This window comes from Arvicanthis niloticus, chromosome 1 (assembly GCF_011762505.2).
Source record: "Arvicanthis niloticus isolate mArvNil1 chromosome 1, mArvNil1.pat.X, whole genome shotgun sequence".
Lineage (NCBI taxonomy): Eukaryota > Metazoa > Chordata > Mammalia > Rodentia > Muridae > Arvicanthis > Arvicanthis niloticus.
In genome coordinates, this window is record NC_047658.1 from 144793070 (window position 1) to 144818901 (window position 25832).

The 25832-nt window shown below is 47.0% G+C and overlaps 1 protein-coding gene and 1 long non-coding RNA gene across 2 annotated transcripts; one reads left to right on the forward strand and one right to left on the reverse strand.

Annotated features, from left to right (window-relative positions):
* Nucleotides 1–2296: 2296 nt before the first annotated feature.
* On the reverse strand, nt 2297–5217 carry LOC143436110 (uncharacterized). The gene is made up of 2 exons (XR_013106321.1): nt 5089–5217; nt 2297–4233 (listed from the first exon to the last, which is right to left on the reverse strand). It is a non-coding gene; the product is annotated as an uncharacterized LOC143436110 (long non-coding RNA).
* Ffar4 (free fatty acid receptor 4) lies at nt 5082–24265 on the forward strand. The gene is made up of 3 exons (XM_034516224.2): nt 5082–5705; nt 16523–16651; nt 23558–24265. The coding sequence occupies exons 1-3, from the start codon at nt 5139–5141 to the stop codon at nt 23945–23947; spliced, it is 1086 nt and encodes a 361-aa protein (XP_034372115.1). The 5' UTR covers nt 5082–5138; the 3' UTR covers nt 23948–24265.
* Nucleotides 24266–25832: the final 1567 nt, after the last annotated feature.

Consider the following 25832-nt stretch of genomic DNA (forward strand, 5'->3'; position numbering starts at 1 on the left):
TTTCAGTTTCTACCTGGATTTCTTTCCTTCCTTATGCTTCCTAATGTTGTGGTGATTCTCAGTCATAAAATTATCTCCTTGCTACTTCTTAACTGCAATTAGGAATCATGATGTAAATATTTGATATGCGGGATATCTGATATGCAACCCCAAAGGGGTTGTATCCCACAGGCCATGAATCACTGCTTTAGTGTTAGGTATAAAGACATAGGCCTGAGGCACACAGGAGCATCACTTTGTGTGCTTCTCCTCACCTGGGTGCTTCTATCTCTGCAGTGTGTTTGTCTTTCCCCTTGCAAAGTTGGGATCTATTGCTGAGCAGAAGGCAGAGTGGTCTCCCCTCTGAAAAATTTTCTCCTTCCCTCCTGCCTCCAATGCCCCATCTTCCTAGGATAGAATCCTAGGCTTCAACTGAGAGAGAAGAGGACCATCTTGTACTCCAAGGTAGATTCCTCCTGCCTCCTCCATTTGGGGAGTTTACTTCTGTTTTTGTGTTTTGAGGTTGGGTCTCATAAACAAGCCCAGGCTGACCTTGAACTCACTAAGTCATCTTGAATAACCCTTATCTTGTGACCCTCCTGCCTCCCCTTCTCAAAATGCCCAGAACATAGATACGAGCTACACATCTACATGTGTTTATGTACCCAGGGCCTCCTGCATCCCAGGCTAGCACTCTACCACCTGGGCTACATCTCCAGGTACCACACTCTCCAGTGGTCACTGTGCCTTCCTCAAGGAATGATGACTGAGGCTCTGGGTGGTACTCCACACTCAGAGAATAACACAGGGAGAGGGGTGGGAGTGTAGACAGTCAGATCACATCACACACACACACACACACACACACACACACACACACACACACAGAGAGAGAGAGAGAGAGAGAGAGAGAGAGAGAGAGAGAGAGAGAGAGAGAGAATTTCCAAATAAACTTGATAGAATTTTTGCAAGCCGAGAAATAAAACCATGCACAGAGAAAGTCCCTTCTGTCCCTTCCCCCTGCATGGTTGAAAATGTGGGATAAAGAGGAACAAAAGCCGTCCACAACACTGGACTTCCCTTTGGCTCAGAAACCTACTGTCCATATTTACACTTGGTGGGTCCCTGTCTTGTTTCCATGGTTCCACCTAAGAGTGGAAGAAGCAAAAGAGCTAAGAGTAGTTAATGGCCGTGAGCAATCAGCTGACGGCTTCCTGGGTTGGGTGTCTACAGAAAGGGTAGATGCCCTGATAACTCTACAGAGCTGTGTGGATGGAGGGGTTTCACAGTGTGTATGTCTGGTGTCACAGTACAAACGGAGCCCGGGGGAGAGGGTAGGTTAAGGGTTTCCAGAGCTGGTCCTGAAACTTTCATGACAAAAATAGGCTTTCACCACTAAGTGGGATTCCACCGCAGAGCAGACAGTAGGAAGTGATCTTGTCAAGTTTCAGGAGGGTTTCTCAACCTCATCACTACTGGGGCTAGACAAGTGCAGAGAGGTGGGTGGTGGCCTACCGTGCAGCCCACGCTGGCCTTGAACTCAACCATTAAGACACTTCAGCCTCCCAAGAGCTGGGATTACAGATAGGTGCCACTACACATGAGTGTAGTCAGTTCTTCGTTGCAGGGGCTTTCATCGTGTGCCTTGCAGATAGTCAATGGTATCATTGGCTTCCATCTCCCTGGAATCCAGTAAACACCCCCTGCCCCTGCCCTACCTTCCAGATAGCCTGGTGCTATGGTTTTAATATTGTTTCAATGTGTTCTCCCACACACAGAGTCATGCATTGGGACTTTGGCTCTTGTGTGGTAGTATTAAAGTTACAGAGCTTTTAAGAATGGAAAGTGACGACTATGTCATTGGGGAATCTGCCCTGGGAAGTTGTTGTGGAACCCCCAGTTTGTTTCTGTGAGAATGGGTTATAAAGGTTCAAGCCCAGCTACAGAACAGCTCTAGCTTCTGGCCTTGCTATGTGATATCTTCTGAAATCGTCATGATGCCATCCACCAGAAGCCTTCACCAGAGGCTGGACAGGCCAGACTGTCTAACTTTGGTCTTTCCGTTTTGAAAACTGGGCTAACATTCACAGTCTCAGTATTTCATTACAGCAACTGAGCGTGGACTGATAACGTGCCGTTAGGTAGTACAAAACCAAGGACTCTGGGAGGTAGAACACCATGATTCCAAGCACAGTGACTCATCTTGTAGGAAACTCAAAGGTGCTCACAAGCGTAAAGAAGGCAAGGTGATTTTTATGTGTGTAAGTGTCTGAGTCACTTTTCTATGGCTGTAAAGAGATACCATGACAACGGCAACTTAGAAAGGAAAGAGTTTATTGGGAGACTTGCTTACAGTTTCAGAGGGTTAGTCCGTAACCATCCTAGCAGAAAGAATGGCCGAGGCAGGCAGTCATGGCACTGGAGTGGTAACTACAGCCTTCATGTTGAGACTCAATCATGAGGAAGAAAAAGTTGCTGGAAAATGTCCTGGACTTTTGAAATCTTTATGCCCACCCTCAGTGACACACCTTCTCCAACAAGACCATGCCTCCTGATTCTTCCCAAATAGTTCCACCACCTGAAAATCGAACATTCAACCAAATGAGCCTACAGAAGCCATTCTCATTCAAATCACCACAGTAGGCTGCAAACCGGACAATTTATCCTCCAAACCGGAGCAACTTGGAATGAAGGGGGTTCAAATAATAACTTCAGAAGCCGAGACTGTTAGAGAAGATGGTGGTTTCATCAGCTCATAACCTGTGTTGAGCAGAGAGCTAAACCTAAGTCCCCTGCTTGATGCTTGTGCTAAATAGAAACACATAGAAGCTACATTTGATCTTCCCAAACCTTGTATGATCTCTCCCTGTCACCATTCCATCCTCACATGTAGGAGCAGTGAAGAATAAAGAAGCCCAAAATCACACAATGAATTATGTGGTCAGGACGGTGGTCCCGGCAGGCTAGTGTCTACGCCTGTGTTCTTAACTAGTGACCCTTGGTGCTCAGTTATCTCAGGGAGGTAGTGCTGCTAGCATGTTATGTTCTGCACACACCACTAGCTCCAGGGAGGCTGTAGGTTACCAGTAGGAAGCAGGAGGCTCAAGGGTTACTGTGATAAAGAGGAGAGAGAACACAAAAGCATTATATAGTAGAAAATAAGGCAGGCCTTATGCCTGATTTTGTGGGTTAGGGTTCCAGCATGTTGTCACTGTGGTGGGACGGTCAGTCTTGGGTCAAGTGATTCTTTGGAATAGGAGCCCACAAAGGTGATAAGAATGAAAAAGATGTATGAATCTCTGCCCAAATCATTTCACTACTGGCAGAGCTCCAGAAGGTATTGACGTGAAGTCCTAGCCCAGACACACCACCCTAGTTGGTTAATTAGACTTGCAGATTCCAATGAGAAGGGGTGGGACTAGAATCTTTTAAAGCTGTGGGTTATCCCGAGAGCTGGCAACCTCAACAGTGGAGGAACATCCCTGAAAAGCCTTGGCCAGGACATAATATAGAGAATCGGGGGAGCAAGGCCCAGCTTTGCCGCTCTGGTCAGGTGCTCAGCCACAGTTTTGAGGATTGTGATGTCTGTGCTTTTCTTGTTATCTCTTGCTCTCCTCTGTCATTCTGGAGCTGTGTGGGCGCAGGCAGTTCATGAGATGCCGAGTCTAGTTTCTGCCAGTATCAACTTTGAGCTCCTCCAGGGGCATCTGGGCTGCTGTGAGGTAGTTCACTCAGAATAAACAAACCATTAACTATGCATCTGGTGATTCTTTTTTTACGATACTGAATATGAGTGTGCTTTTATAATATAGAATGTAAGCGTCCCTTTCAGTTGTCCATTCTAATCTCTCTTCTTTCTTCCCCCTCCCTCCCTCCATCCTCATTCCTCCCTTCCTCTTCCCACCTCTCTGCACAGAACTAGTATCTCTTGACCGCAATCAGACAGTTCCTAAAATCCCATCTCTGAGTCCCCTTTCATTTCATTTTTTTTTTGTCTTTTCCAGCAGTGCCCAACTCCCACCGGTTCCACTTTCTAACTTGAAGCTAGTCAAAACTCCCAGAGCTGAGCCTCTCCCACTGACGGGATCTGCCCCTCATGTTAGAAGTCATATTGTGTACTTGGACTCACATGCGGGTGATCAGCAGAGGCGCACATGCATGCATGCATTTTCAGGTACCACGCCAAACCAGCACATGCTGTTCTTCACAAACACCCTGAGACAACCACCAGGCAGAATAAGCAGAAGGAGAGGCCTGGAGGTAAACAGAGAGGGCATGAGGTCATAGGTGGTTGGAGTACTTAGAGAAGTGGTCTCTAGATCTCAAGCTCCAAACACACTTCTAACTGTCGAATTATCTCATGTTCTAGAAAAAGGAAACCAGAAAGCAATGGTGGGTGGTGTGATGGCAAGAAGGAAGCTGAGGAGCCAGGGACTTTTATTAGTCACCAAAGGCCACCTTAGATAAGTCATTCTCACTGAGGCTTAGGTTTCTTCTCTAGCAGAATCAGACGGTCCTCACACTGAGAGCCTGAGACACATTCACAGCTTGACTGTGCATCTGACCTCTCTCCCTCCCCTCCTCCTCACTCTCACTCCTCCTGCATTTCCATACTGAGTATCAAACCTAGGGCCTCCCCACACACTAGATGTATGCTCTACCCAAAGAACCATTCACCCCAAAGTCAAATAAACATTGGCCCATTACAAGTTGTTTTGGAATCAACCTCCTACCTATAGGGTTTCTTTAGAGCAGTCTGAACTACACTGGTCCACACCATTTTCCAAGTTCAACTCTGACACTCTTCAATCAAGGTTAGTTAAATAGACTTTCAAAAATCAGAGTCCATGAAAGATAAAGGGGGAGGGAGGCGGAGAGTCTTTAATTTTCTGGCTTAAGAGCACTTAGACTGCCCAAGGGTCTGAGGCCTCCGCCTTGGTGACCATATCCCCACCCACGGTGGCCAGTGTTGCCAGGCACTTCCTCGTTCGGGTGCGCCCAGGACGCTGTTCCTACGCCCAAAGCCTGGGCAACTCAGGCGGGAGGGGGACAGAGAGGAGGTGTCGCAACCTCCTCCCTCCCTCTTTCCCCGCCTTGGCATTCAGTTACCTCGCAGATGAGCGCGCTCTCAGACAGCAGCGGGCGGCCGGGCGCCCGGCATGTTCCCTGAGTGTGCGCAGACGACGGGCCCTGGCCCCTCTCTCATCCTCGACCAAGTCAATCGCACCCACTTCCCTTTCTTCTCCGATGTCAAGGGCGACCACCGGTTGGTGCTGAGCGTCGTGGAGACCACCGTCCTGGGGCTCATCTTTGTTGTCTCGCTGCTGGGCAATGTGTGTGCCCTGGTACTGGTGGCGCGCCGTCGGCGCCGTGGGGGGACAGTAAGCCTGGTGCTCAACCTCTTCTGCGCGGATTTGCTCTTCACCAGCGCCATCCCTCTAGTGCTCGTCGTGCGCTGGACTGAGGCCTGGCTACTGGGGCCGGTAGCCTGCCACCTGCTCTTCTACGTGATGACCATGAGCGGCAGCGTCACGATCCTCACGCTGGCGGCGGTCAGCCTGGAGCGCATGGTGTGCATCGTGCGCCTGCGGCGGGGCTTGAGCGGCCCGGGGCGGCGGACGCAGGCGGCGCTGCTGGCTTTCATATGGGGTTACTCGGCGCTCGCGGCGCTGCCCCTCTGCATCTTGTTCCGCGTGGTCCCACAGCGCCTTCCCGGCGGGGACCAGGTGAGCGCTGGCTGCGTGCAACGCAGCAAGTGTCCAGGCGGGCTGCGGGTGGGAGGCGGGGATCTGACCAAAGCAGTGGGCTGGGGAGGGAAGGCGGGGGTGCGGGGGGGGTGGGGGTGGGGGATAGTGATTAGTAACAATAATAGGTCGTTGGTGGAACTGAATCCTTTTTGGCAGACCCAGTACCCAATACTCTGGAGTTTAATTTCGTCAGTTTACCCACAGTGCCAAGTGGGTAAGTAAATCTTCCCAAACGCTGTTAAGGGGGACTCTCCCAGATTTTTTGCAAAATTCAGGGACTATTATGAGGCTAATGAAGCAATGGGAGCTTACAGCCAGGAGGGACACAGGGTGCGAGGTGGCTTCTCACGGAGTTTCTGCTTTCTTTCCAAAAGTCGTGCTACTGTTATTATCGCATGTATTTAACAGACAAAGAAGCTGGGACACCCAGCATCTTCCTATGGCTGGGCTCCTTCGTAGAAGTGCAGTCTCAAGGAGAAGCCCTACAGTGGTGGGGAAGGATTCCTGTTCCCGAATATACTCTGACCAGAAATACTGGTTGTGTGACCACCACCACCCGCCCCGCCCCAAATCCCCGGACACAGAGGAGGGCTTCCAGGGGCAGCAGTGCCCATAGACCTTTTTTTAAATTGAGGGCAAGGGTGGATGAAGGCTACATCCTGAGCAAGCAGTACCTTTGAAAAAAAAAAAATCAAACCCAAATCACAGCGGGGAATGTTTGTTTGATAATGACTTTGAGTGACTAATAAGCAGTAACCAATCAGGCCTATGACACTTCATTAAAGAACATTGTAAGCATGTGACCATGGCTACCTGGGAGGATAAAGACAATCCAGGGTTAACTGAGCTGATGGGTACTGCTGGCCTAGAAGAGACCAAGGAAGGTTTCTATCTCACTCCAGGCGTGTCCTTAGCCCAGATACACTTGAGCATCAGGGCAGGCCACATAGATGCTTCTGGAATAAGTGAAAGCTCAGATCTAACTCCTCACCAAAGGGATCACATGCTAGGTCAACATGCATGTCCAACTGGCCACATGTGGATACTATGTGAATAGCTATGAACATGTCCCAACATGGATGACAATGCTGTGCCAGTCTCAAAATGTTGGACAGCCCAATAAAGGGGGCAGCTCTGCTATCAGTTGTTTGTTTAAGCTGTTTTTTCCCCCAGTGAGTTACAACAATATTGCTGTATTTTTCATAGAACTTAAAAGAATACTAGTTCATAACACAGAACTATTTCAATTCCAAGAATTAAGACCAAATAGTATATCTTAAATTTACAGATGTACTGTCCCTTTTTAAATTCATTCAGATACAATCCTATTTGGCTGGCAAATAACACTAAGAAGAAGAAAAAAAAAAAAAAAGTCTTGTCTTCTCCCAGCCAACCCCCAGACTGAAACTGTGTACTAATGTGCTCACTGCAGCTTGAGTGAGGGGGGCCTTGCTTGTTGTGCACTCTGTGCTCATCCCCGCCCCAACTCCACAGGGTGACTGAACCTGGAGCCCTTGTAGAGGGCTTCCGGAATTTTACTACAGGTGCTTCTGGGGAGATCCTGGTTAGATAGTTCTTGTTTTCATGAACAAACAAAGAAACAAAATAACTTGTTTGTTTTCAAGGTTTTTGGAGGGGCATTTGGGCAAAGCCGCTGGGACAGTAAGGGCTGACACTGCTTTAGTGGCCAAGTGACAGGAGCCTTAGTTAAAATTACTTGAAATTTGTAGGGTTGGGATCCAGAAACTTGTAGTGGGGGGTAAAAAAAGAAGGACAGTGTCCTGTTTCCCTGTCTTTCTTGTCACTGCCCCTTCCTGTCTGTCACTCCCCCACTCCCAATCTTCTCTCTCTCTCTCTCTCTCTCTCTCTCTCTCTCTCTCTCTCTCTCTCTCTCTCTCTCCTTGTGTGTGTTTGTTTTGAGACAGGGTCTCTCTATAGCTCTAGCTGTCCTGGAACTCTCTATGACTCTATGTAGAGCATGCTGTCCTTGACCTCACTGAGATCTGCCTCTGCCTCCGCCCCCTTCGTCCCACCCCCACCCCCACCTCCGCCTCCCAAGGGCTGGGATTAAAGGCATGGGGCATCCATCACACCTAACTAGCTATCTTCTCTCATAGAACTCAAGAGTCCCCTCCTCTTCCGGCTTTGTTTTCCACTGTTTTAGCCTCTGTGGCTTCAGTTACTCATGGGCAAGTGAGGTCAGAAAATATTAGCTGGATATTCCAGGGGGATGGGATTCCTGTTTAAAATAACTTTAATTCCACTCCATGGTTATAATTTCTTATTAATTTCTGGCTAGTCTCTTACTGTGTCTAATTTATAATTTACAATTTAGCCTAAGGATGTAGGCATAGAAAAATGAACAGTGCATATAGGGGGTCAGTGTGTCTCTGGTTTCCATTTTCTTCTAGGTGATTCTAGAAAATCCCCCCACGCCCTGTGCATAAGGACCTGTGCATTCCATGTTCTCTGTATTCACACCAAAGGATCCTAACATGGAGAAACTCCAAAGTTTTTCAAAGACTGTGGCCTGAGTCTGCGGGAAACATTCCACTTTGTAAACTGACCAGTTGAAGAAATAAGTTAGAAGGACAGGAGGCAACGGGGCAAGGAGAAGGAGAGTGACATGGTGTGGCCACTTTGGAAAAAAAATGGCTGAGAAGGATCTGGTCTAGACAGTGTTGAGTTTCACAGTGAAAATGAGCAGAGCCAGGTATAGCAACTCACATCTGTAATCACAGCACTCAGGGGGCCGAGGCAGGAGGATTACCATAAATTTGAGGTTGCCTGGGCTACAGAGTGATGCCCTATCTCTAAATAGATACACTAATAAGTAAGCAAATAAATACAAATAACAAATGTCTGTGTTTCCAGCCCTCGTACTGTCAGCCTCCTGCCTGTGGCTCTTGTTTGTCTTTTCCACTTGTTTGTCTTGTAGCATTTGTGGGATGCTAAAATGGAGGTTTTGGATGAAGAATTATTTCCTTCACACTAACTGGGAGTACAGAGGACTCTCCCTCTCCCCTCCTCTCCTCTCCTCTCTCCTTCCCCACTTAGAACCTTCTGCTGTCATGAGACCCTTCAAAACATCCATCCATATAGGCTGTAGGTACCCTGCAATCCAGGGGAGCTGACGACAGCCATGCTAGTAATTCTAACCTATTTGGTATTTGAGTGTGAGCTTTGGAACCTCACATTCTGGGCAAGCCTTCTTACCTTGCTTGTCTACAGAGTTCTTCTTGTTTAAGTATGGATCTCATGTGTCAACTATGTGAGATTACCATGGTGACCTGTGTTCGTAAGTGGACCAGCACCTGGTGCACCTATAGCTAAGTGCTCAGGAATCACCAGCTATTATTAGTTTCCTTATCTTGGGGCATCAACATTTAAACATCCTTCAAAACAGCACAATTCTTCTTGTGCTGTAACACAAGTGGCTGCCATTTCAAGAGGGCAGACACTTCCCAGCAACGCTAACTTCTCAGTCCAGGTCAGCTCAATCTGCTCCCACGAGATGCCTCCCTGTGTGTGCTGTGGCCCTGGCCCGGCGCTGACCCACACTCATGGGTGGGGAAGACTGTCCACTTTGGCTAGAATGTGCTGTCCATTCACTCCACAAACATTTGCTCAGCACCCTTCTCCTCCCTCCCTACCACAAGCCACATAAACACACATCGAACCCAGGAGTGGCCCAAGTATGTCGTCCAGTGCGGTCTGTGGTCTAGGATCCCCCCATTAGGGGTTCCCGTATTTATTTTCTGCAAGAAGAAATAACCAAAATCAGGTAGAGAATTCTTCCAGAATGCAGCCTGGCTCTCATCCCTCTGGATGTCATAGCCTCTGAATTCATGGGTCCTGAGAGATGGTCAACGTACCCTTCCCTATTATAACACAAGATTAGTACGTTACACTGCCTCTCCATTGAGTGTGGATTGTCAGAGGAGATGAACACAGTCAGCTTGCCTTTGTTAACAAATATTAGAGAATACCTTTTTGAAAGTCTGTGTTGGTGCATTCCTGCAGTCCCAGCACTCTGGAGCTGAGGCAGGGGATCAGGAAGTCATAGCCAGTCTGGGAAATTAAGTGAGATTCGATCTCAGAAAAGAGTTGGGGGTCAGGGAATGTAGCTCTGTTGGTGGAGTGCTTGTTCAGCACACAAAAGGCTCTGGGTTCATCCCCAGCACCACCTAAACCAGGCACTTTGGTCCACATATGGAATTCTATAGGAGAGAGGTGGATGTAAGAAGTTCATAAGTTCAAGGTCAGTTCTTGGCTATATAGTTAGTTAGAGGCCAGCCCGAACAAAATAAGACCCTATCATAAACAAACAAACAAGCAAACAAACAGTCCTGAGAACTTCCATTTTGCTTGAATCCCTGGGACAGGGAAGATGGTTTGCCTAGGAGTTCCCAGAAGTGATGTAGGGATAATTGTTAGAGAAACTTAAGATGCAAAGAGACAGCATTTAAATAATTTCCCCAAGTGGAGAATGGCCAGCTAGAGCACAAAGCCTGAAGACAGATGTTCCCATCCACAGAGAGTCTCGGGAGATCTTGCATTCTTTATTTTTGTACTGATAACCTAATGTGTGCCAGGCATCGTAGGCCTCAAGTAAGACAGGCTTGGTTCTTGCCCACTGCAGCATGCTTTGGTGGGTCCCTGCAGGGTGACTACTGCACAAGTTCAGGAGGCTGTGCAAAGGACTCTTCTGGGTAGCAGTGGGCAGAGTAGAGGCTGCAGATGTGAGCAGGGGTAGCAGGGGAGTCAGAGGCACCCTGGGATAAGGGTATTGTCTCTGCTGGGTGTGTTTACTCAGCTTTGATGGTGAGCTGACATTTGATAACCACTTTGCCAAAGAACAAGTTCTCCTTTTCACTCATTAAAAAAAAAAAGTCTATAGAAAAATTTAGAAAATGTAGGTATCTAAAGGAAGAGGAAAGGGAAACAACAGAGAGTGATGGGATATATATGTCATAAAAGCAGAAGAGGAGGAGATGTATGTCATATTTGCAGGGTAGGAACAGGATCAACAAAGAGAACAGGGGGATGGGGAGGGCCGTGGGGGATGGGGAAGGCAGTGGGGGATGGGGAGGGCTGTGGGGTGGGAAGGGCAGTGGGGGATGGGGAGGGCTGTGGGGGATGGGGAGGGCAGTGGAGGATGGGGAGGGCACAGGGGGATGGAGAGGTTACTGAGGGGGTGGGGAGGACAGTGGGGGATGGATAAGAACAAAATCTAGTAATAATATGGATGAAAATGTCAATCCTATGACATTTGCATGCTAACAAAAAAACAGTGATTAAGAAAATGAGAAAATTCTGGGGCTGGATATGTGGCTCAGTTGTTTGAGCACTTGCCTGGCATGCATGATGCCCTGTGTTCAATTCCTAGCACTGCAGAAGCCAGGAGTGTGGCACATGTTTATATCTCCAGCACCTGGGAGACAGGCAGGAGAATCAGAAATTCAAGATCATTCTTCCTGCACAGCAAGGTTGGGGCCAGAATGGGGTACAGGAGACACTGAATTAATGGGGGATTGAGGAAGAAAAGGAGAGAGAAGGGAGAGAGAGAAGGGGAGGGAAAGAGGGAGGGAGAGCAGATAAACTAACAAGATCAATGAAAATCACTTAGGTAATTGAGGGGGGGGAGGCTATAAAAGGCTAAATGAAAGGCATGTAAATTATTTGGAAATAATAAGCCGAGCCTACAAGTGTTCGTAACAGGGATGCTCTCAGTCTGGGGCTGGCCGGAGACAGCTGCTGGGCTGACTGTGTAAAGTATTTGTGAATGTGTACGGTTGTGGTGGCTTTTGTGTAGAGTTGTGTTCCCTTCTTTGTATCACTATGACTAAAAGTCACAACTTAGGGAAGGAAGGGTTACATTTGGCTCAAAGTTTTAAAGGTTTCAGTCAGCCCACGGAGAGGAGGTCGGGGTGGGTGGTGGGGTGCTGGTGGGAAGGTGTGTGTGTGTGTATGTGTGTGGTGGGCGGTGGGCGGTGGATGATGGGCGGGAGAGCAGAGTGGCTCACATCACAGTGGAAGAAGAGAGAATGAACGAATGTGTTCCCAAGCACCTCTCTGAGAGCACTGTATCCCTCCTATTCTATCCTGGGAAGATGTCTTTCTCCCCTGGTTAATCCTCTCTGGACACCCTCTCCCAGGTACAGCCAGAGATGCTGTTCTTCCTAATCTCCTTAGCCCTCCTCAGCCAGATCAAGTAGATAACCAAGGCTAGCTACCCATCAGAATCGTGTTTCTGGTAGAATCCTTACCACCAAGATCCCTTTCTTCAGAACCTCCTGGTCTGATTTATTCACTCATTTGCTTATCTATATTAGGACTGACACACACAGTTGCATGTGGTTCTGGTAAGCTCCCAGTAGGTGTGTGGCTTTGGAACCTGCTTTTCTTTTTTTGTTGTTGTTGGTTTTTTTTTTTTTTTGTTTGTTTGTTTTTTTGTTTGTTTGTTTTTTTTGTATTTTGTTTTGCCCCTCATGTAGGGAGAACACCTTACTTTATCATATTCATTTTCTTATGAAATCTCATAAAGCCAGAAGAGATTGACCCACACACAGAAGGAGGCTTTTGGAGAGGGATCATGGGAGCTTCAGAAAGCAGTCCGAAGGCCATGTTTTTCTATGCTTTGATACCCTTTCCTTTACGAATATGGGACTAGAGCCCAAATTCCAGCTAGGGCTAGGACCCCTTTTCCCTGACTGGGATTTCAGCATACCTGTTCATACCTGTGCTCTCCGGTGTGCTAAATGAGGACCCTGTGGTGGGCAGAGGTCTGGGTACAAACTGGAGGAGTGCATGGATTGCTCCAGGGACCAACAGTAATGTGTCAACAAGTACTCAACATCACCCAGAGACATGAGTCTCTTTCCGGGCACCAAAATCGGGGGGGGGGGGGGCCTTCTTATCAGTTCTTTTCGGATTTCACATTATACACCCCAATCTCATCTCGTCCTCCCCTCATACCTGCCCCCACCCTTGAAACCTCCCCTCCACCCCCACCCAACAGAGTAAAAAAAAAAAAATCTGGTGGAAGCTGTAGTGTGTCATAGTGTGTCCCACACTCTTTCCTTTTGTCCACATTTTTTTTTCTTGCAAATGTCCAAGGCCTCTGGCTTCTGCTGCTCTGTCAATACTGAACCTCACCGGGACTCCTCTTGGATAGCCTGTTGTTGCCCTGTGTCATGGAAGTCCTATAGTTTTGGATCTGTAGGACCAGCCGCTTCATGTACTTTACACTTCATTGGTGGGGTAGATGTTGGGGTGGACCAATTCAAAACCCAGAATCTTGGCCTGAGAGGTATCTGAGCTGCTCAGCCAGAGAGGGATGAGGGAGGAGAGGATGGCTTCTCTCTGTCTGAGAGCAGACAGGAGGCAGGGCTGGCTTTCCATGCTCATGCCCTTGAGCTGGCTCATCTGAAACCCCCACATCCAGGACCAACTTTACTACACTGCACAGGTGAGGTGCAGGGCAAGCCTTCTCTCATTAGCTGGGGATGGTGGGAGCAGAGGAGCCTATTTAGAGTGTCCAAGTCCAGTTATAACCCATTTAATAAAGCTGGAAAGAGAAGTAACATCCTCACCTCTGTGGGGTTGTGGTATACATGGATTGATGAGTGGGTCCCACCTCTGTCTCGGCATGCGGCTGGAGCCTCTCGTGGGGACAGAGGCAAGGGAAGTTGACTGTGTTCATTCGACACTGGCACCAAGCAGACATCGGGCCATGTGAATCCACAGGACTCCGCTGGTGGGTGGGGAACACAGTCTGAGGTTCCGCTTGGAGCCTCAGAGCTTTTGGGTTGCAGGGGGTGATCCCCGGGGTCAAAAGGTGGCCAGGAACTGGTTGGTTTTCAGTTCCTTGGTCTCTCAGGTGCGGCCGGGAGGCCTGGGAAGAGCCTACCGAAGTGGAGGCATACAGGCTGCTGGCCTGCAGCTGAAGGGAAGAGGAGGAGGGCTGAGCTCTGGCTGTGTACTGCTGGGATGAAAGTCTTGGATCGTGGTGACTCACTTGGCTAGGTCATGGCTGGCTCGGCTTGCTTGCTTGGGTTGCTGGGCCTCCATGGCTAGAAACATAGAGAGCTTGTCTGCGGGAGTTGAAAACCTTCTCCACAATTCCCCACGGTGGATCCCAAAGAAGAGAAATAGGCTATGGTCTTAAGATATTTATTGTCATGGCGGAAAGTGGTTGGAGCTATAACCTGGTATTCTTAGGGTGAGCCTGAGGTTAAATACCTTTTGCCAGAGGAGGATCTGGGAAGGAATGTTTAATTGACTATGCCCTCTGGCCTTTAGGCACATCATTAATATGGAAATCTGTCTTGAGGCTCTGTGGCCTATAGTCATACCCTCTACCTGTGGAGGGGCTGATGGAAGTGGGGTTGTCCTACTAGTCTGGAGGACCCCGGTCTTCGGCCTCGTGTGAGGAGCCTGTGTCAGGAGCCTGAAGTCTGGGAGTGTGGTGAAATGCATGCCGTCTCCTAGGATCATCTGGGGTCTCCGGCGAGTTGTAGCTGGTGCTCAACCAGAAACCATGCTGTCTTTTCACAGTCCTACACACCTCCCTTTCCAATGTACAGATATAATTAAGACATTTTGTTTTGTTGTTGCAAGCAAATAAACGTGAGCAAAAGGGTGCACTGTGGGACACACTATGACACACTCCAGCTTCCACAGTGAGATTTTTTTTCCCCTCTGTTGGATGGAAAGGGAGGTTGCAAGGGTGGAAGGCAGGTATGAGGTGAGGATGAAAGACTGGAATTGGGGTGCATGGTAATGAGACAGGGTCTCACTATGTAGTCAGGGGTGGCAGATGTCATGCTTCAGCCCTGCAAAGGCTGAGATGAGAGGCAGGTGGCCCCACCTCTGGAAAGGTTCAAACATTCTTAATGCCCGCCCCCCCATTAACTGGATACTTTTGGGTGCGAAATGTTGTCAGTGACTACAATTAACCTTTAGTGTTTTAGACTGTTGTTTTGGAAAAAATGTTTCTAGCTTTAGTTTCTTCTTCTATGAAATGGGAAATCAGTGTGAGTCTGTAGGCACCATAGGTGACTCTGTAGGTTGCTGTTGCAAGGTAGGAAGTAGTTCTCAGTGTGCAGTAAATGTTCAATAAATATGAAACGCCACTGACTTCGAATATTAGACAACATTTTGAGTTTGCTCAGTTATGATTCACGTTGGCAAATGTTAAAAATTATTTTTCTTTACTCTATGTAGTATTCAATAATTATTGATCAAATCTGAATGAATAGCAAGGCTCAGATGCATAGTCTATCAAAAAAATCAGTGATACGACCTTTTTACATTGCACATGCTCTTAAATACATGCACTGATGTACAGGAGGGTCTGGGGCAAATTATGTTCTAAATAGTTTTGTTCCTATTGTCAAATAGGCAGAAGCAGTTCAGGTGTGGGAAGATACCTTCGTGTTCATGCTCTGTTTCCATTGATACATTTACTCAACGGAAGGAAAGGTTGCAGTAACAGAGTTCTTCCTGTTCAGTGGGTCCCTCGCACCTCTGCTTTGTGGTTAGCATCAAACTTTTGAGTTGAACATTGCACAGTGGTAGCAGCACAACCAGAAGCTTCCATGCCTCCTTCACCATTCCAGCGGTTTGCTCTGGGGCTGTTCTATTCCCAGGGAGGAGGCACAGTAGGTCAAGGCTCCTAAGTCTGGGTAACTTATACTTTCTTGAAGAGGGATGGCCTATTCTTTGAGGCAGACTAGCATAGTATGCTTGTGTGTGTGTGTGGTGTTTGTTGTTACTATTTTGGAGTTTCATGTTTCTGCTTTTTAAAGATTTGTTTTTATTTTATGTGCATATGAGTGTTTTGCCCACATGTCTGACTATGCTTTGCCACATGCATGCCTGGTGTATGTGGAGACCAGAAGACGACATTGAATCTCCTGGAAATAGAGCTAATGGACATTGTGAGTTTCCTTGTGGGTGCTGGAAACTGAGCCCCAGTCCTCTGCAAGAGCAGCAAGTGATTAAGAGCAATCTCTTAACCACTGAGCCATCTCTTCAGCCCCCACTTTTATGTGCATTTGTCTGTCTGTCTGTCTGTCTGTCTGTCTGCCTGCCTGCCTGCCTGTCTGTCTGTCTGTCTGTCTGTCTGTCTGTCTGTCTGTCTGTCTGTCTATTCATGCCCTGAGACAGGGTCTTATTAGGTTGCCTGGGCTTGTCTCAAACTCCTTGGTTCTTATAATCATCTTGCCTCAGTCTGCAGAGGTGCTGGAGTACATGAGTATATCTGACTTTGACACAGGGAGGCAATTGAACACCCTCAAGTAAGCAATACCTTATTCCAGACCCTGGTGCTTCAGCAAAGTGTCACTGCACTGGCCCCACAATCCTGTCTCCAAATGCTTGTGTTTGTTATGATATTTTCAGTCTCTGTGACCTTTCTCAGGTCAAGTTTTTCCCTTTTAAAGCCTTTGAGAAGGTTCACACACTCTTTGCTGTCAGCCAGCCTAGGGAAACAAAAAAAAAAAAAAAAAAAAACCAGTCAATGGGAAATGTCTCCAGCTCTTACCTGCCTTTGATGCTGAGGTTCGAGTACCTTCCTGGGCAATGAGAATTATAATTATAGTAACCCTAGGCACCTGGGTGTAAGAGGCAACACCATAGGCAAAGGAGAAGTAGATTCTAGGTCTCCCTGTCACAACAGCTTGTCACAATGCACAGTGTAACAGTATCCTGTAGTCCACAAACTGAGGCTGGGCTAAAGGCTAAGGAAGAAGCCAGCATTTAAGTGATGTTGTTTTCTCTTTTGTAACCAGGAAATTCCCATTTGCACATTGGATTGGCCCAACCGAATAGGAGAAATCTCATGGGATGTGTTTTTTGTGACTTTGAACTTCCTGGTGCCAGGACTGGTCATTGTGATCAGTTACTCCAAAATTTTACAGGTATGTTTGTTTCAGTGCTGCTCTGAACTTCACCCATCTGGGCAATTCTGATAGAATCTTAGAACTTCCGGGTTAGAGAACATCTTGGGGGTCCTAACAGTAAAATCCTGATTCACTGTCCAGATCCTTGGCTACCCCCTGGGAACAATGAGGGGTGAGAGTTTGTATATTTATCTTGGCTTTTGTTTTCTAAGTCAGTTATATTTTTGTGAATCTTTTTTGGTTCATTATTAAAACAATACCAAGTTATAAAAAAACATTGAGTTGAAAACAGGCAAAGAATTATGTAATGCAAAAGTTAAAAATCTATTCCCTTCCCAACCTTAGTGACCCAACTTTGTCTCTGTAGTATTATAACATTATGAACACTGTGTGTGTCTGATGCTACTTGGTAGGTTTTGTTCACTCATCAGTGTATCAGTTGCTGTATCTTATCTTGTTCTTGGTTAAGGGCTATACAAACTTTCATCATGTAGGCATGATATAATTATTTTATGAACTTTGGAGTTGTGTCTGCCGTTTTCCCACAAACACAGCAGTGATCGACATTGCTTCTTAAGATTTTTTTTTTATGGCAGCATCATATACTAATATAATATCACACCCAGATTATGTATTCTGCTCACAAAATTGAACACAATCATAAAGTGACTCCTGAATGGAGAACAGAACTTGGCCACAGTCCTTCCTGTCCCCGTGGGTCAGTAACCTTATCCTTGGGGATGTTCTTTTTAGGTATGTGTGGCAGGAAATAAATGACGCCTTCTAGAAAAGTAAACATGTACACAGAGACATATAAAAGACGGGCTGGCCCCTGCCTCCTGCCTCTAAAGGCATCCTCCTTGTATGGAAAATACCATGAGCAAACACAACCACGCATATTACAAGGTAAATTTGTAAAGTTTACGTCAAAGCTCTGGAGCCCTCTTGATGGTATGCCGTGACTGGTTCCTGGGTTTATAGCATCTTATGTGTGGCTCGAGATAAATAGGTAAATTGAAAAGGCCCTGCTCACCTTCTGGCCACTTTTACAACCCTTTATAGCTGTGGATCTGCAGCCCTCTTATAAAGCTCAGAACCCATCCCAGGCCAACCTCACCTAAGGTTCCTGACCCTGGTTCTGTGCGAGATAGTGTTTAACTCACTACCCAGAGTTGTCCCACCAGATGGCTCTCCATCTCTAAAGAGATCAAGCTTGTGAATCTCTTTGTGAGGCTAATTCCAGAGTGCTTGCAATGAATGGCATGGCATATTTTAATTATATATATATGTGTGTGTGTGTGTGTGTGTGTGTGTAATATATATATATATATATATATATATATATACATATATATATATATATATATATATATATATATATATATATATATATTCACAAGTCTGTAATGCCCTATGTGGACTAGACTGACCTGGAACTTGTATCACTCCTTCTATCTCTGCCTCTCAAATACTAGGATCACGGGCATACACTACTGTATGCTAGGATGCATTTAAAATTACGTTTTCTTTAACAAGTATGCTTGTAGTGTTTATCAGGCAGCAAGCACTAAGTCACTTGATCCTAATAAGATTCTCAGGCAAGACAATCCAGAGATGCTGTGCTGTTTACCCAAGGTCATGAGCTTATAGGTGTCAGCTTCAGTATTTAAACCCAAGCAGACTGGACCCAGAGCCTCAACACTTCAACTCCTCAGAGCATTTTTTTAAGAGTGCTATGAGCAGAATGTTGGCAGGGAGTGAGTGTGGTTCAGGAATGTCCAAGTTATAATCTGCCTAGAGGGATCTTTGGCGAAGAGGCAGTTGGACAATGATGCTGAGATTTAAAGCAAAGAGGACAGCCGCACAGGAGAGAGTGATGTTGTGTCAGCATGAAACTAAAGCAAGCTGTTAGCTGTTGCACAAATATGAAGGACCAAGAAGGGGAGCAAATAGCAACAAACATGGAGCTTAGAAGGGTCTTTATGAATTACCTATCTTTGAGTGTTGACTGCCTATTTACTTTGCTGTGTGGCTTGGGCCTACTGCTTGTACTCTCTGGGCCCCAGTTCCAGCATCTTCAAAAAGGCAGCCTTAATTTCCAGTGGGAACTTGCACAGGGCAAGTATGTAAGAACTGCCTGGTCACCGTGGGCACTGAATAGTTCGGTAGATGCTTTTTGCTAGGCCAGGCTTTCTTTGAACCCTTCCCTCTGAGTATGCTAGGAATTGGCATCACTGAGGTTTTCCAGAGGTTAAATAGCAAGTCAAGGTTTGGGATAAGAATAAGTAGTCATGGTGGAAGTACACTGGCTGGGAGGGGCAGTAGCACCTGAACTCCCCTTTTTCCTGCAAGGAAAAAAAAAGCCTCAGAATCATGAAGGGGAGAAAGACCTCCTCTCCCTCCTCCGGACAGCAGTGCACGATGCTCTCCCCACACTGGAGTCTAAACTCACTGTCAGCAGTACACATCTCCACATCACAGACCCCTGCACAACTCTCATGCACAACAGAAGATCTGTGGGGTTTGCAGCTGTGGAAAGCTACCTGTGTGTTAGGTCACAGAGGAAATTTACACCCATTGCTTCCTTACACATGAACCAGATGCAAATCCTCTATCTAAAGTCCTGTACAACTTGCCTTTTGCCTGACCCCCACATTGTCTCCTGTCTCATGTCCAGGTGAGCTGGAGGCGGTCTCTCTATACACGCTTGTGCACTGCTGCCTCAGGGCAATGACGCCTGCCACTTCCTCTCCAGGACTTGTCTTGTCTGGATTGCTATGTAGACCACTTCTCACTAATTCAGAGCAATCCCTCTCCACAAAAGACTGCCTCCTCTTGCCTGTTGTTCCCTCTGCTTAGGGGCTGCAAGCTCGGAGATTAGGAAGGCTGTTTTGTTCATTGTTGTATCTGCACATCCAGAGCTGGACCATAGGTGCTCAGGTTGTATTTGCATATGAGTGAGGCCCAAGCCTTTGAGTAAAAAGAATGCTAGGCAGGGCCTCTCTGCCTGGGCTTTGGGCATCCCCAGCACAGGAATAAACCAGGCAGCACTGTTAAATCTGATCATAGACCCCCATTTTCACACTCTCAGCTGGTATTGCATAGACCCAGAGGAAAGCCCTGCTTCCAACCTTTGCTGGTTCTGACCTGGGCAGTGGTTCAGAGTGGGCATCCAATTGCCTCTCCCCTTGCTGATCACCCTTCAGGAATTACTTTATGTGCTGGGCAGTGACTCTTTTTGCCCTCCACTGCTCTCTGCTTCCTCTTTCCTTGTGATTCAGACATGTCATACATTTTCAGTGATATTTTTCTCTATTGACAGTTTCCTCGAGGCAATAGCTTCCCAGTAACTCCCAAGTACCTGGAGTCAGACTTTCAGGGCTGGCAGCTTCGGACAAGGTTTCCAAGTTCACCCAGCAACCATAATGATGACGGGCTCTAATGCATCTGCCATTGTAACTGTATTTCCTGTTCTCCCTCCCACTGGCCACATACACAGGGCATAGGAATGCTGTATGGGCAGGACTTCCGTTCTTCTTGCCTGTGTCCATCCAGCCTCTTCAAGAGATAGTAGCATATATTACAGCAAGAGATCGTAGGGTCGTAATAAATATTTGTCAAAGAAACCAGTGACTCTAGGGACTGCAGATGGAGATCCCTCTGCCAACTGTTAGAAGCTCCGCAGCTGAGAAACTAAAATGTACTGAACATAAAGCCTGGCCCTCACTAGAAACTGGCTATAGGTCATGTTATAGGCTTTGATTTGGGGTCCTGAGTCCTGGAGACAACTTCTGGAATGTCCAGGTTCTTGTGTTCTGAGACAACACAAAAATGTAACAGGACATGATTAATAATAGATACAGGGACACATTATTAAGAGAAAGACATTCCAGAGAATGGGAGAGACCTAATGAGCTAGGAGGGTTGGGGGGGGGGGTGTAGGGTGGGGGAGAAGGAAGCTTCTACGTAAAAAAACCAACACTGGGGTTCTGGTCTTCTGGCCATTTATGGGTAATTTACATGGCACTTGCCTTTCCCGAGGTTGTATATGGCCTATGCACAGGCTGGCTTTTCTTGGACATACTTTGCTGTTGCGTGAGGTTGGGAAGTATTTTGAGACTGAGGAATGCTGGGAGAATCTGGAGGCCAGATCTGCCTTGGTATATAAAATAAGCACCTCAGCCACTTGTCCTGGGGTCCAAAACCAAACTGCCAGTCCTGGCTTTTTTTTTTTTCCATATGTTTATCTTGATGTTACTCTCTCTACTTCTATCTCTCCTCCTACAGTTGGGTCTCTTTGAGAGAAGACCTCTGGGAAGGTGGGGCCTCTTGTCCGATTATTCTAATCAGGACACTACTGATTAGCTAATCAGCTCAACCCCTAGGGCTCCAGCTTCTGTCAGCGAGCATCCTCTTCACTGCCAGCATCCAGCTGGTGTGGCCTCGCACAGCAAGGGGGTTGGGTGGGAATAGGGTTTCCTCCTGGCCGGCAGAAGCTTACGCAGCGACAGTGAGTCACAAACGGTCTGCTTTAAAATTGAACTTTTTTTTTAAAGGTCTAGGGAGAAAACTCCAAACCAAGCAGCTGTCTGGGATTAGCAGTTCTTACACTCTTATGAGCGAAAGTCATCCACACAGTTCAAGAGATGCGCAGCTCCCTGGATCCCCTCGCTGAGTCCAGGTGTCTCAAAGTGGGCCCTATCGGATGTGCAAAAACCACAACTTTCAGCATAAAGAGGATAAGAGATAATTTATTCTGAGTAGCCATGGCCCAGGAATATGGAGATTCAGGCTACATCAAATTCTATGCTCCAAAATGATAACTTTTTTATGGAGCCTTTAAAAAAAAATAGTAACGGGCAGTTTTCAAATACATCGTTGGGAACATGAGGTAAAAGGTGGGCCACAGCCAAACAAGGAAACCTCTGCTAGAGACCTGAGATGGCCGATGACATTCTTAGCTTTTTGATTGGTGGTTGCACCTGTCAGTCCCAAGACCCAGAGTAGGTGTAGAATAACTATTAAGGGGGTTAAAAGTGGCCAGAAATAAACTATAATTGGGCTCTGGAGCTGCCACACTAATCTCTCAACAATAACTTACGTTCTAGCTGGTTAATCAGCTTTGTAGAAGGGTTAGCATCGGCTGGGCCATGGTGGCGCACGCCTTTAATCCCAGCACTTGGGAGGCAGAGGCAGGTAGATTTCTGAGTTCGAGGCCAGCCTGGTCTACAGAGTGAGTTCTAGGACAGCCAGGGCTATACAGAGAAACCCTGTCTTGAAAAATACCAAAAAAAAAAAAAAAAAAGAAAGAAAGAAAGAAAAAAGAAAAAAAGGTTAGGAACTTCTGTTCATTTAGTATTTTACCAAGTTCTCAGTGGTCACAGGGGCATATTCTCATGAACACTGCTCCCACCAGCCATTGTTCCCCCAAGATATTGCCCCCCAAGACATTATCCTTCCCCAGCCATTGGCAATATGCCAGGGTGAAGCACATGGGCACTGATGTGTGGGGCTCCTGAAGAGGGAGGACTCACTCCAGGACATCCCCTAGGAGCTTGTTTTTGAGGGTGAGAGTTACATGGCACCTCATAAGAGCACACAAGGCATTCCACCAAAGCCAGAGACATTTGCTGTCTCGGCTAGATGCTGACAAGCCAGATGTCAGTCTAATGTGGGATGGGGGCAAAGAAGGACCCATATTTTATTACCGTGCTTGATTTTTCTTCCTGATTCTACAAACTGTGGGGACTGTGGAACGGGGGATGAAACAGTGGTGGTATCCCTTAGAAAGAATTCTCTTGTGGGCTTGGCTATGCGTCAGTCCCTTTGTTTATCACAGCCTGGGCCCCACAGAGCTGCCATCCCCACCTGCACAGCAGGATGGGTAGGCGCTGAGTACTCTGGGAACCCCTACTGAGTGCGATTGACACAGGTGGGGGCTATAACTATTTAGTATCAGAAAAAAAGGCCTTTCAGCCAGTAACCTGAGAGTCAATTTGCAGGAACTGCAGTGGTGTGAACACACAGAGGATACGAGAAAATTAAAGGGGAAAACTGATAAAATAAATGTCTAGTGAGTGGCAGGAAGCCAAGGGGAGAAAACGCAACAACCCAGACTGCTCACATCCTGGTGTTCTCGTTGTCAAGAGCTTTGAGAGAGTTCCAGTCTATTCACTGGGCACCTGCTGTCCTTGTCTCTATCATGAACAGGTGGCTCTAAATGCCCCACACAGTGAGAGGCGGTCATGCAATCATACGATAGTTAAGCGTCTATTCTTTAATTAGGGCATTAAAAGAATTGTAAGGAGAACATTTTAAGCTATTTTTTGATGAGTTAAACTTGCCCAAATTGTGAATGTTGCTAATGACTTTAAAATTACTTCCTCTCTCCAGATGCAAGGATCTAAGGAGAAAAGGCCCCATCCCCCATCCCCATAACAGAACTGGCAAGAGAGACAGAGCCTGGGTCAGCCCCAGCAATGGAAGTTAGTAAGGGCCACTGACAAGGCCAGGACACATCCCATTGGCTCTCTTCCCTCAGGACAAAGGTCACAGACTAGTACATCAGGCCCATAGACATAATGTTCTTCACATTCCAGGTTAGAAGCATCCAGCCAGACTGCAACCCACTATCTCCAGTCTCACCCCTACCCACCAGGTTTCAAATCTCAGTACCACAAAACAAAACCAACCAACAGGAGACCCCTGACATAGACAGTGACCAGTAGCTCCATTTTTTTTTTTTTTTTTTTTTGAGACAGGCGGCGGCGGAGGAGGAGTCCTGGCTGTCCTGGGATTCTTTATGTAAACCAGGCTGGCCTTGCACTCACAGAGATCTGCCTGTCTCTGTCTCCAGAGTGCTGGGATCAAAGGCATGTGCCACCAGTGCCTCAAGGTAGCTCCTGTTCTTTGCATTTCCTGCAGATCACGAAAGCTTCGCGGAAGAGGCTTACGCTGAGTTTGGCATACTCGGAGAGCCACCAGATCCGAGTGTCCCAGCAGGACTACCGGCTCTTCCGAACGCTCTTCCTGCTCATGGTGTCCTTCTTCATCATGTGGAGTCCCATCATCGTCACCATCCTCCTCATCTTGATTCAGAACTTCCGGCAGGACCTGGTCATCTGGCCATCCCTTTTCTTCTGGGTGGTGGCCTTCACGTTTGCCAACTCCGCCCTAAACCCCATTCTGTACAACATGTCGCTGTTCAAGAATGAATGGAGGAAGATTTTTTGCTGCTTCTTTTTCCCAGAGAAGGGAGCCATTTTTACGGACACGTCTGTCAGGCGAAATGACTTATCTGTTATTTCCAGCTAACTAGCTGCGGATGCCAGGTGACCACGGTGTACATGTAAAGGGAGTTAACTTCAGGGAAAGCCCACCAGCGCACCCTGCTTTAAGAATAGCCAACTTCCACCAGCATGCATCTACAGGACCAGCAAATTAAGGAATAACCGCTCAGTATAAAACCATTTTTCCTTAAAAGAACTTTCTATGGGTTCCTTTTGTGAACTTTTTTAGTGTGTTTGTAATATGACTGAGTTAATAAATTTTTATTTATAACTCTTCCTACATAGAAAGCTGTACCTTGTGATTGTTGAAACAAACCTTGGAGCTGATTCAGGGGTCAGATTTCCTTGAAAAAGTGCCATGGCCACCCTGAGTCCCCGCCTTGGGCTCATAAAGCCTTGAGATCATTTATTCATTCCTATCAAGACTGCTTAAGGAATTTCCAAGGAACAATTAAAACATGACTTTCCCCCCCCCATGTATTAAAAATGGGCTGGGAAGAAGGCTCAATGGTAGTGTGGCCTAAATCCCCAGTACATTAAAAAGAGAAAAAGAAAAAAAGAGAAATACTACAGACCGCTTGACCACTTCAGTAGAAAGAGCACCATAGAATCAATGAGGGGAGAGTGGAGTAGTGGTGAAGAGGGAGATCAAGAGTAGATGCTTCCTCACCCCACCGTCAACCCTTTGAAACACCTGCCCTGCCTGTGCAGTGGTTTTGGTACTAGGAATCCAGTGGTAAAGCAGATAGCCCTGGCTCTGTTCTCAGGGAGCTCAACTCATGGAGGCAGGGGACCACACATACTATACAGAAGTCAATGAATAATGTAGCACCCTACAGTGACCAAGCACACCGGAGAAAGTAGGTCGGGGTGCTGTGGGGTGGTGGTTGTTTATATGCTTAAGTGTGGGCTCGGGAACACTGAGGAGCAGTAGTCGGGTTGAAAGGCAAAAGGTAAGAAACAGTGATGTGGATCCAGAGGAAGGACCTTTGTAAGAAGAGAGAGGCTGGTGAACCACCTGGTCCGGGAACTGCGAACTGTTGACTGAGCCTTCTTTGTGCTTGATGATTGGAAAGAGGGGTGCTCTTCTGGAGAGTGTCAATGGATGCCAATAAAGTTCCAGGGCTAGGTCAGAGAGGCCAGCGTAAAAGTTCCCAGTGTTCAGTGGGCAATCCTGAGGTTTCCTATGGGAGATCTAAAGAATGAATGCTTTTCTTCAGGCACAGGGTTGAAGGAGCGAGAGTAAAAAAATGGAGAACAGGTATGTAGCTGCTGGAAGGAGAAAAGCTGACGGGACCTTGAAGGTGCTGGTGCCTGGCATCAGTGAAGGATTATGTGCAATCATCTTGGGCTGTGCTTGGGAGCGTGAGACCGTTTACATAAATAGGGTGTCTCCTGGACTTTAAGCCTGGCACTGGTTAGGTAGTTGAGCAGGCCACAAAACTAAGGAAACCTGGGAAGCGAATGGGGTTTCATTTAGAGCATATTCTTGAAATCCCAGTGAGGCAGGTGGATGAAGAAATAGGGAATTGGGCCTGACAATACAATGGTGTTGGGGAATACGGATGGTGTTTAGGAACCCACGGTTTTATGAGATAGTCTGAGAGAAGATGAAGAAAGCAAAGAAATCACAGTCAACCACTGAGCCCCAGGATATGCCAATGCCTAGGTCTGAGGAAAGATTTATGGGGACCATGAAGGTAACTACAAAATAACAAGCTGCCTTTGTTCCTATGTGGTTGATAGATTTGATGCACTGGTGCTGTTTTGAAGGACTATGTGAATATCTGATGGCCGTGGTGTCAGACTGGAGCTGAAGAACCAAACTGTCAGCTTGTTCTGAGAGTGGAAGGCTGAGTGTTCTCATGCATGGCTGTTTCCTCTGCCTTTGCTAGAAAACAAGGTACACA

Coding starts and splice junctions, on each gene's coding strand:
- Ffar4 (XM_034516224.2), top strand. CDS start 5,139: ATGTTCCCTGAGTGTGCGCAGACGACGGGCCCTGGCCCCTCTCTCATC. Junction 5,706..16,522: donor GCCTTCCCGGCGGGGACCAG/GTGAGCGCTGGC, acceptor TTTTGTAACCAG/GAAATTCCCATTTGCACATT. Junction 16,652..23,557: donor GTTACTCCAAAATTTTACAG/GTATGTTTGTTT, acceptor CATTTCCTGCAG/ATCACGAAAGCTTCGCGGAA.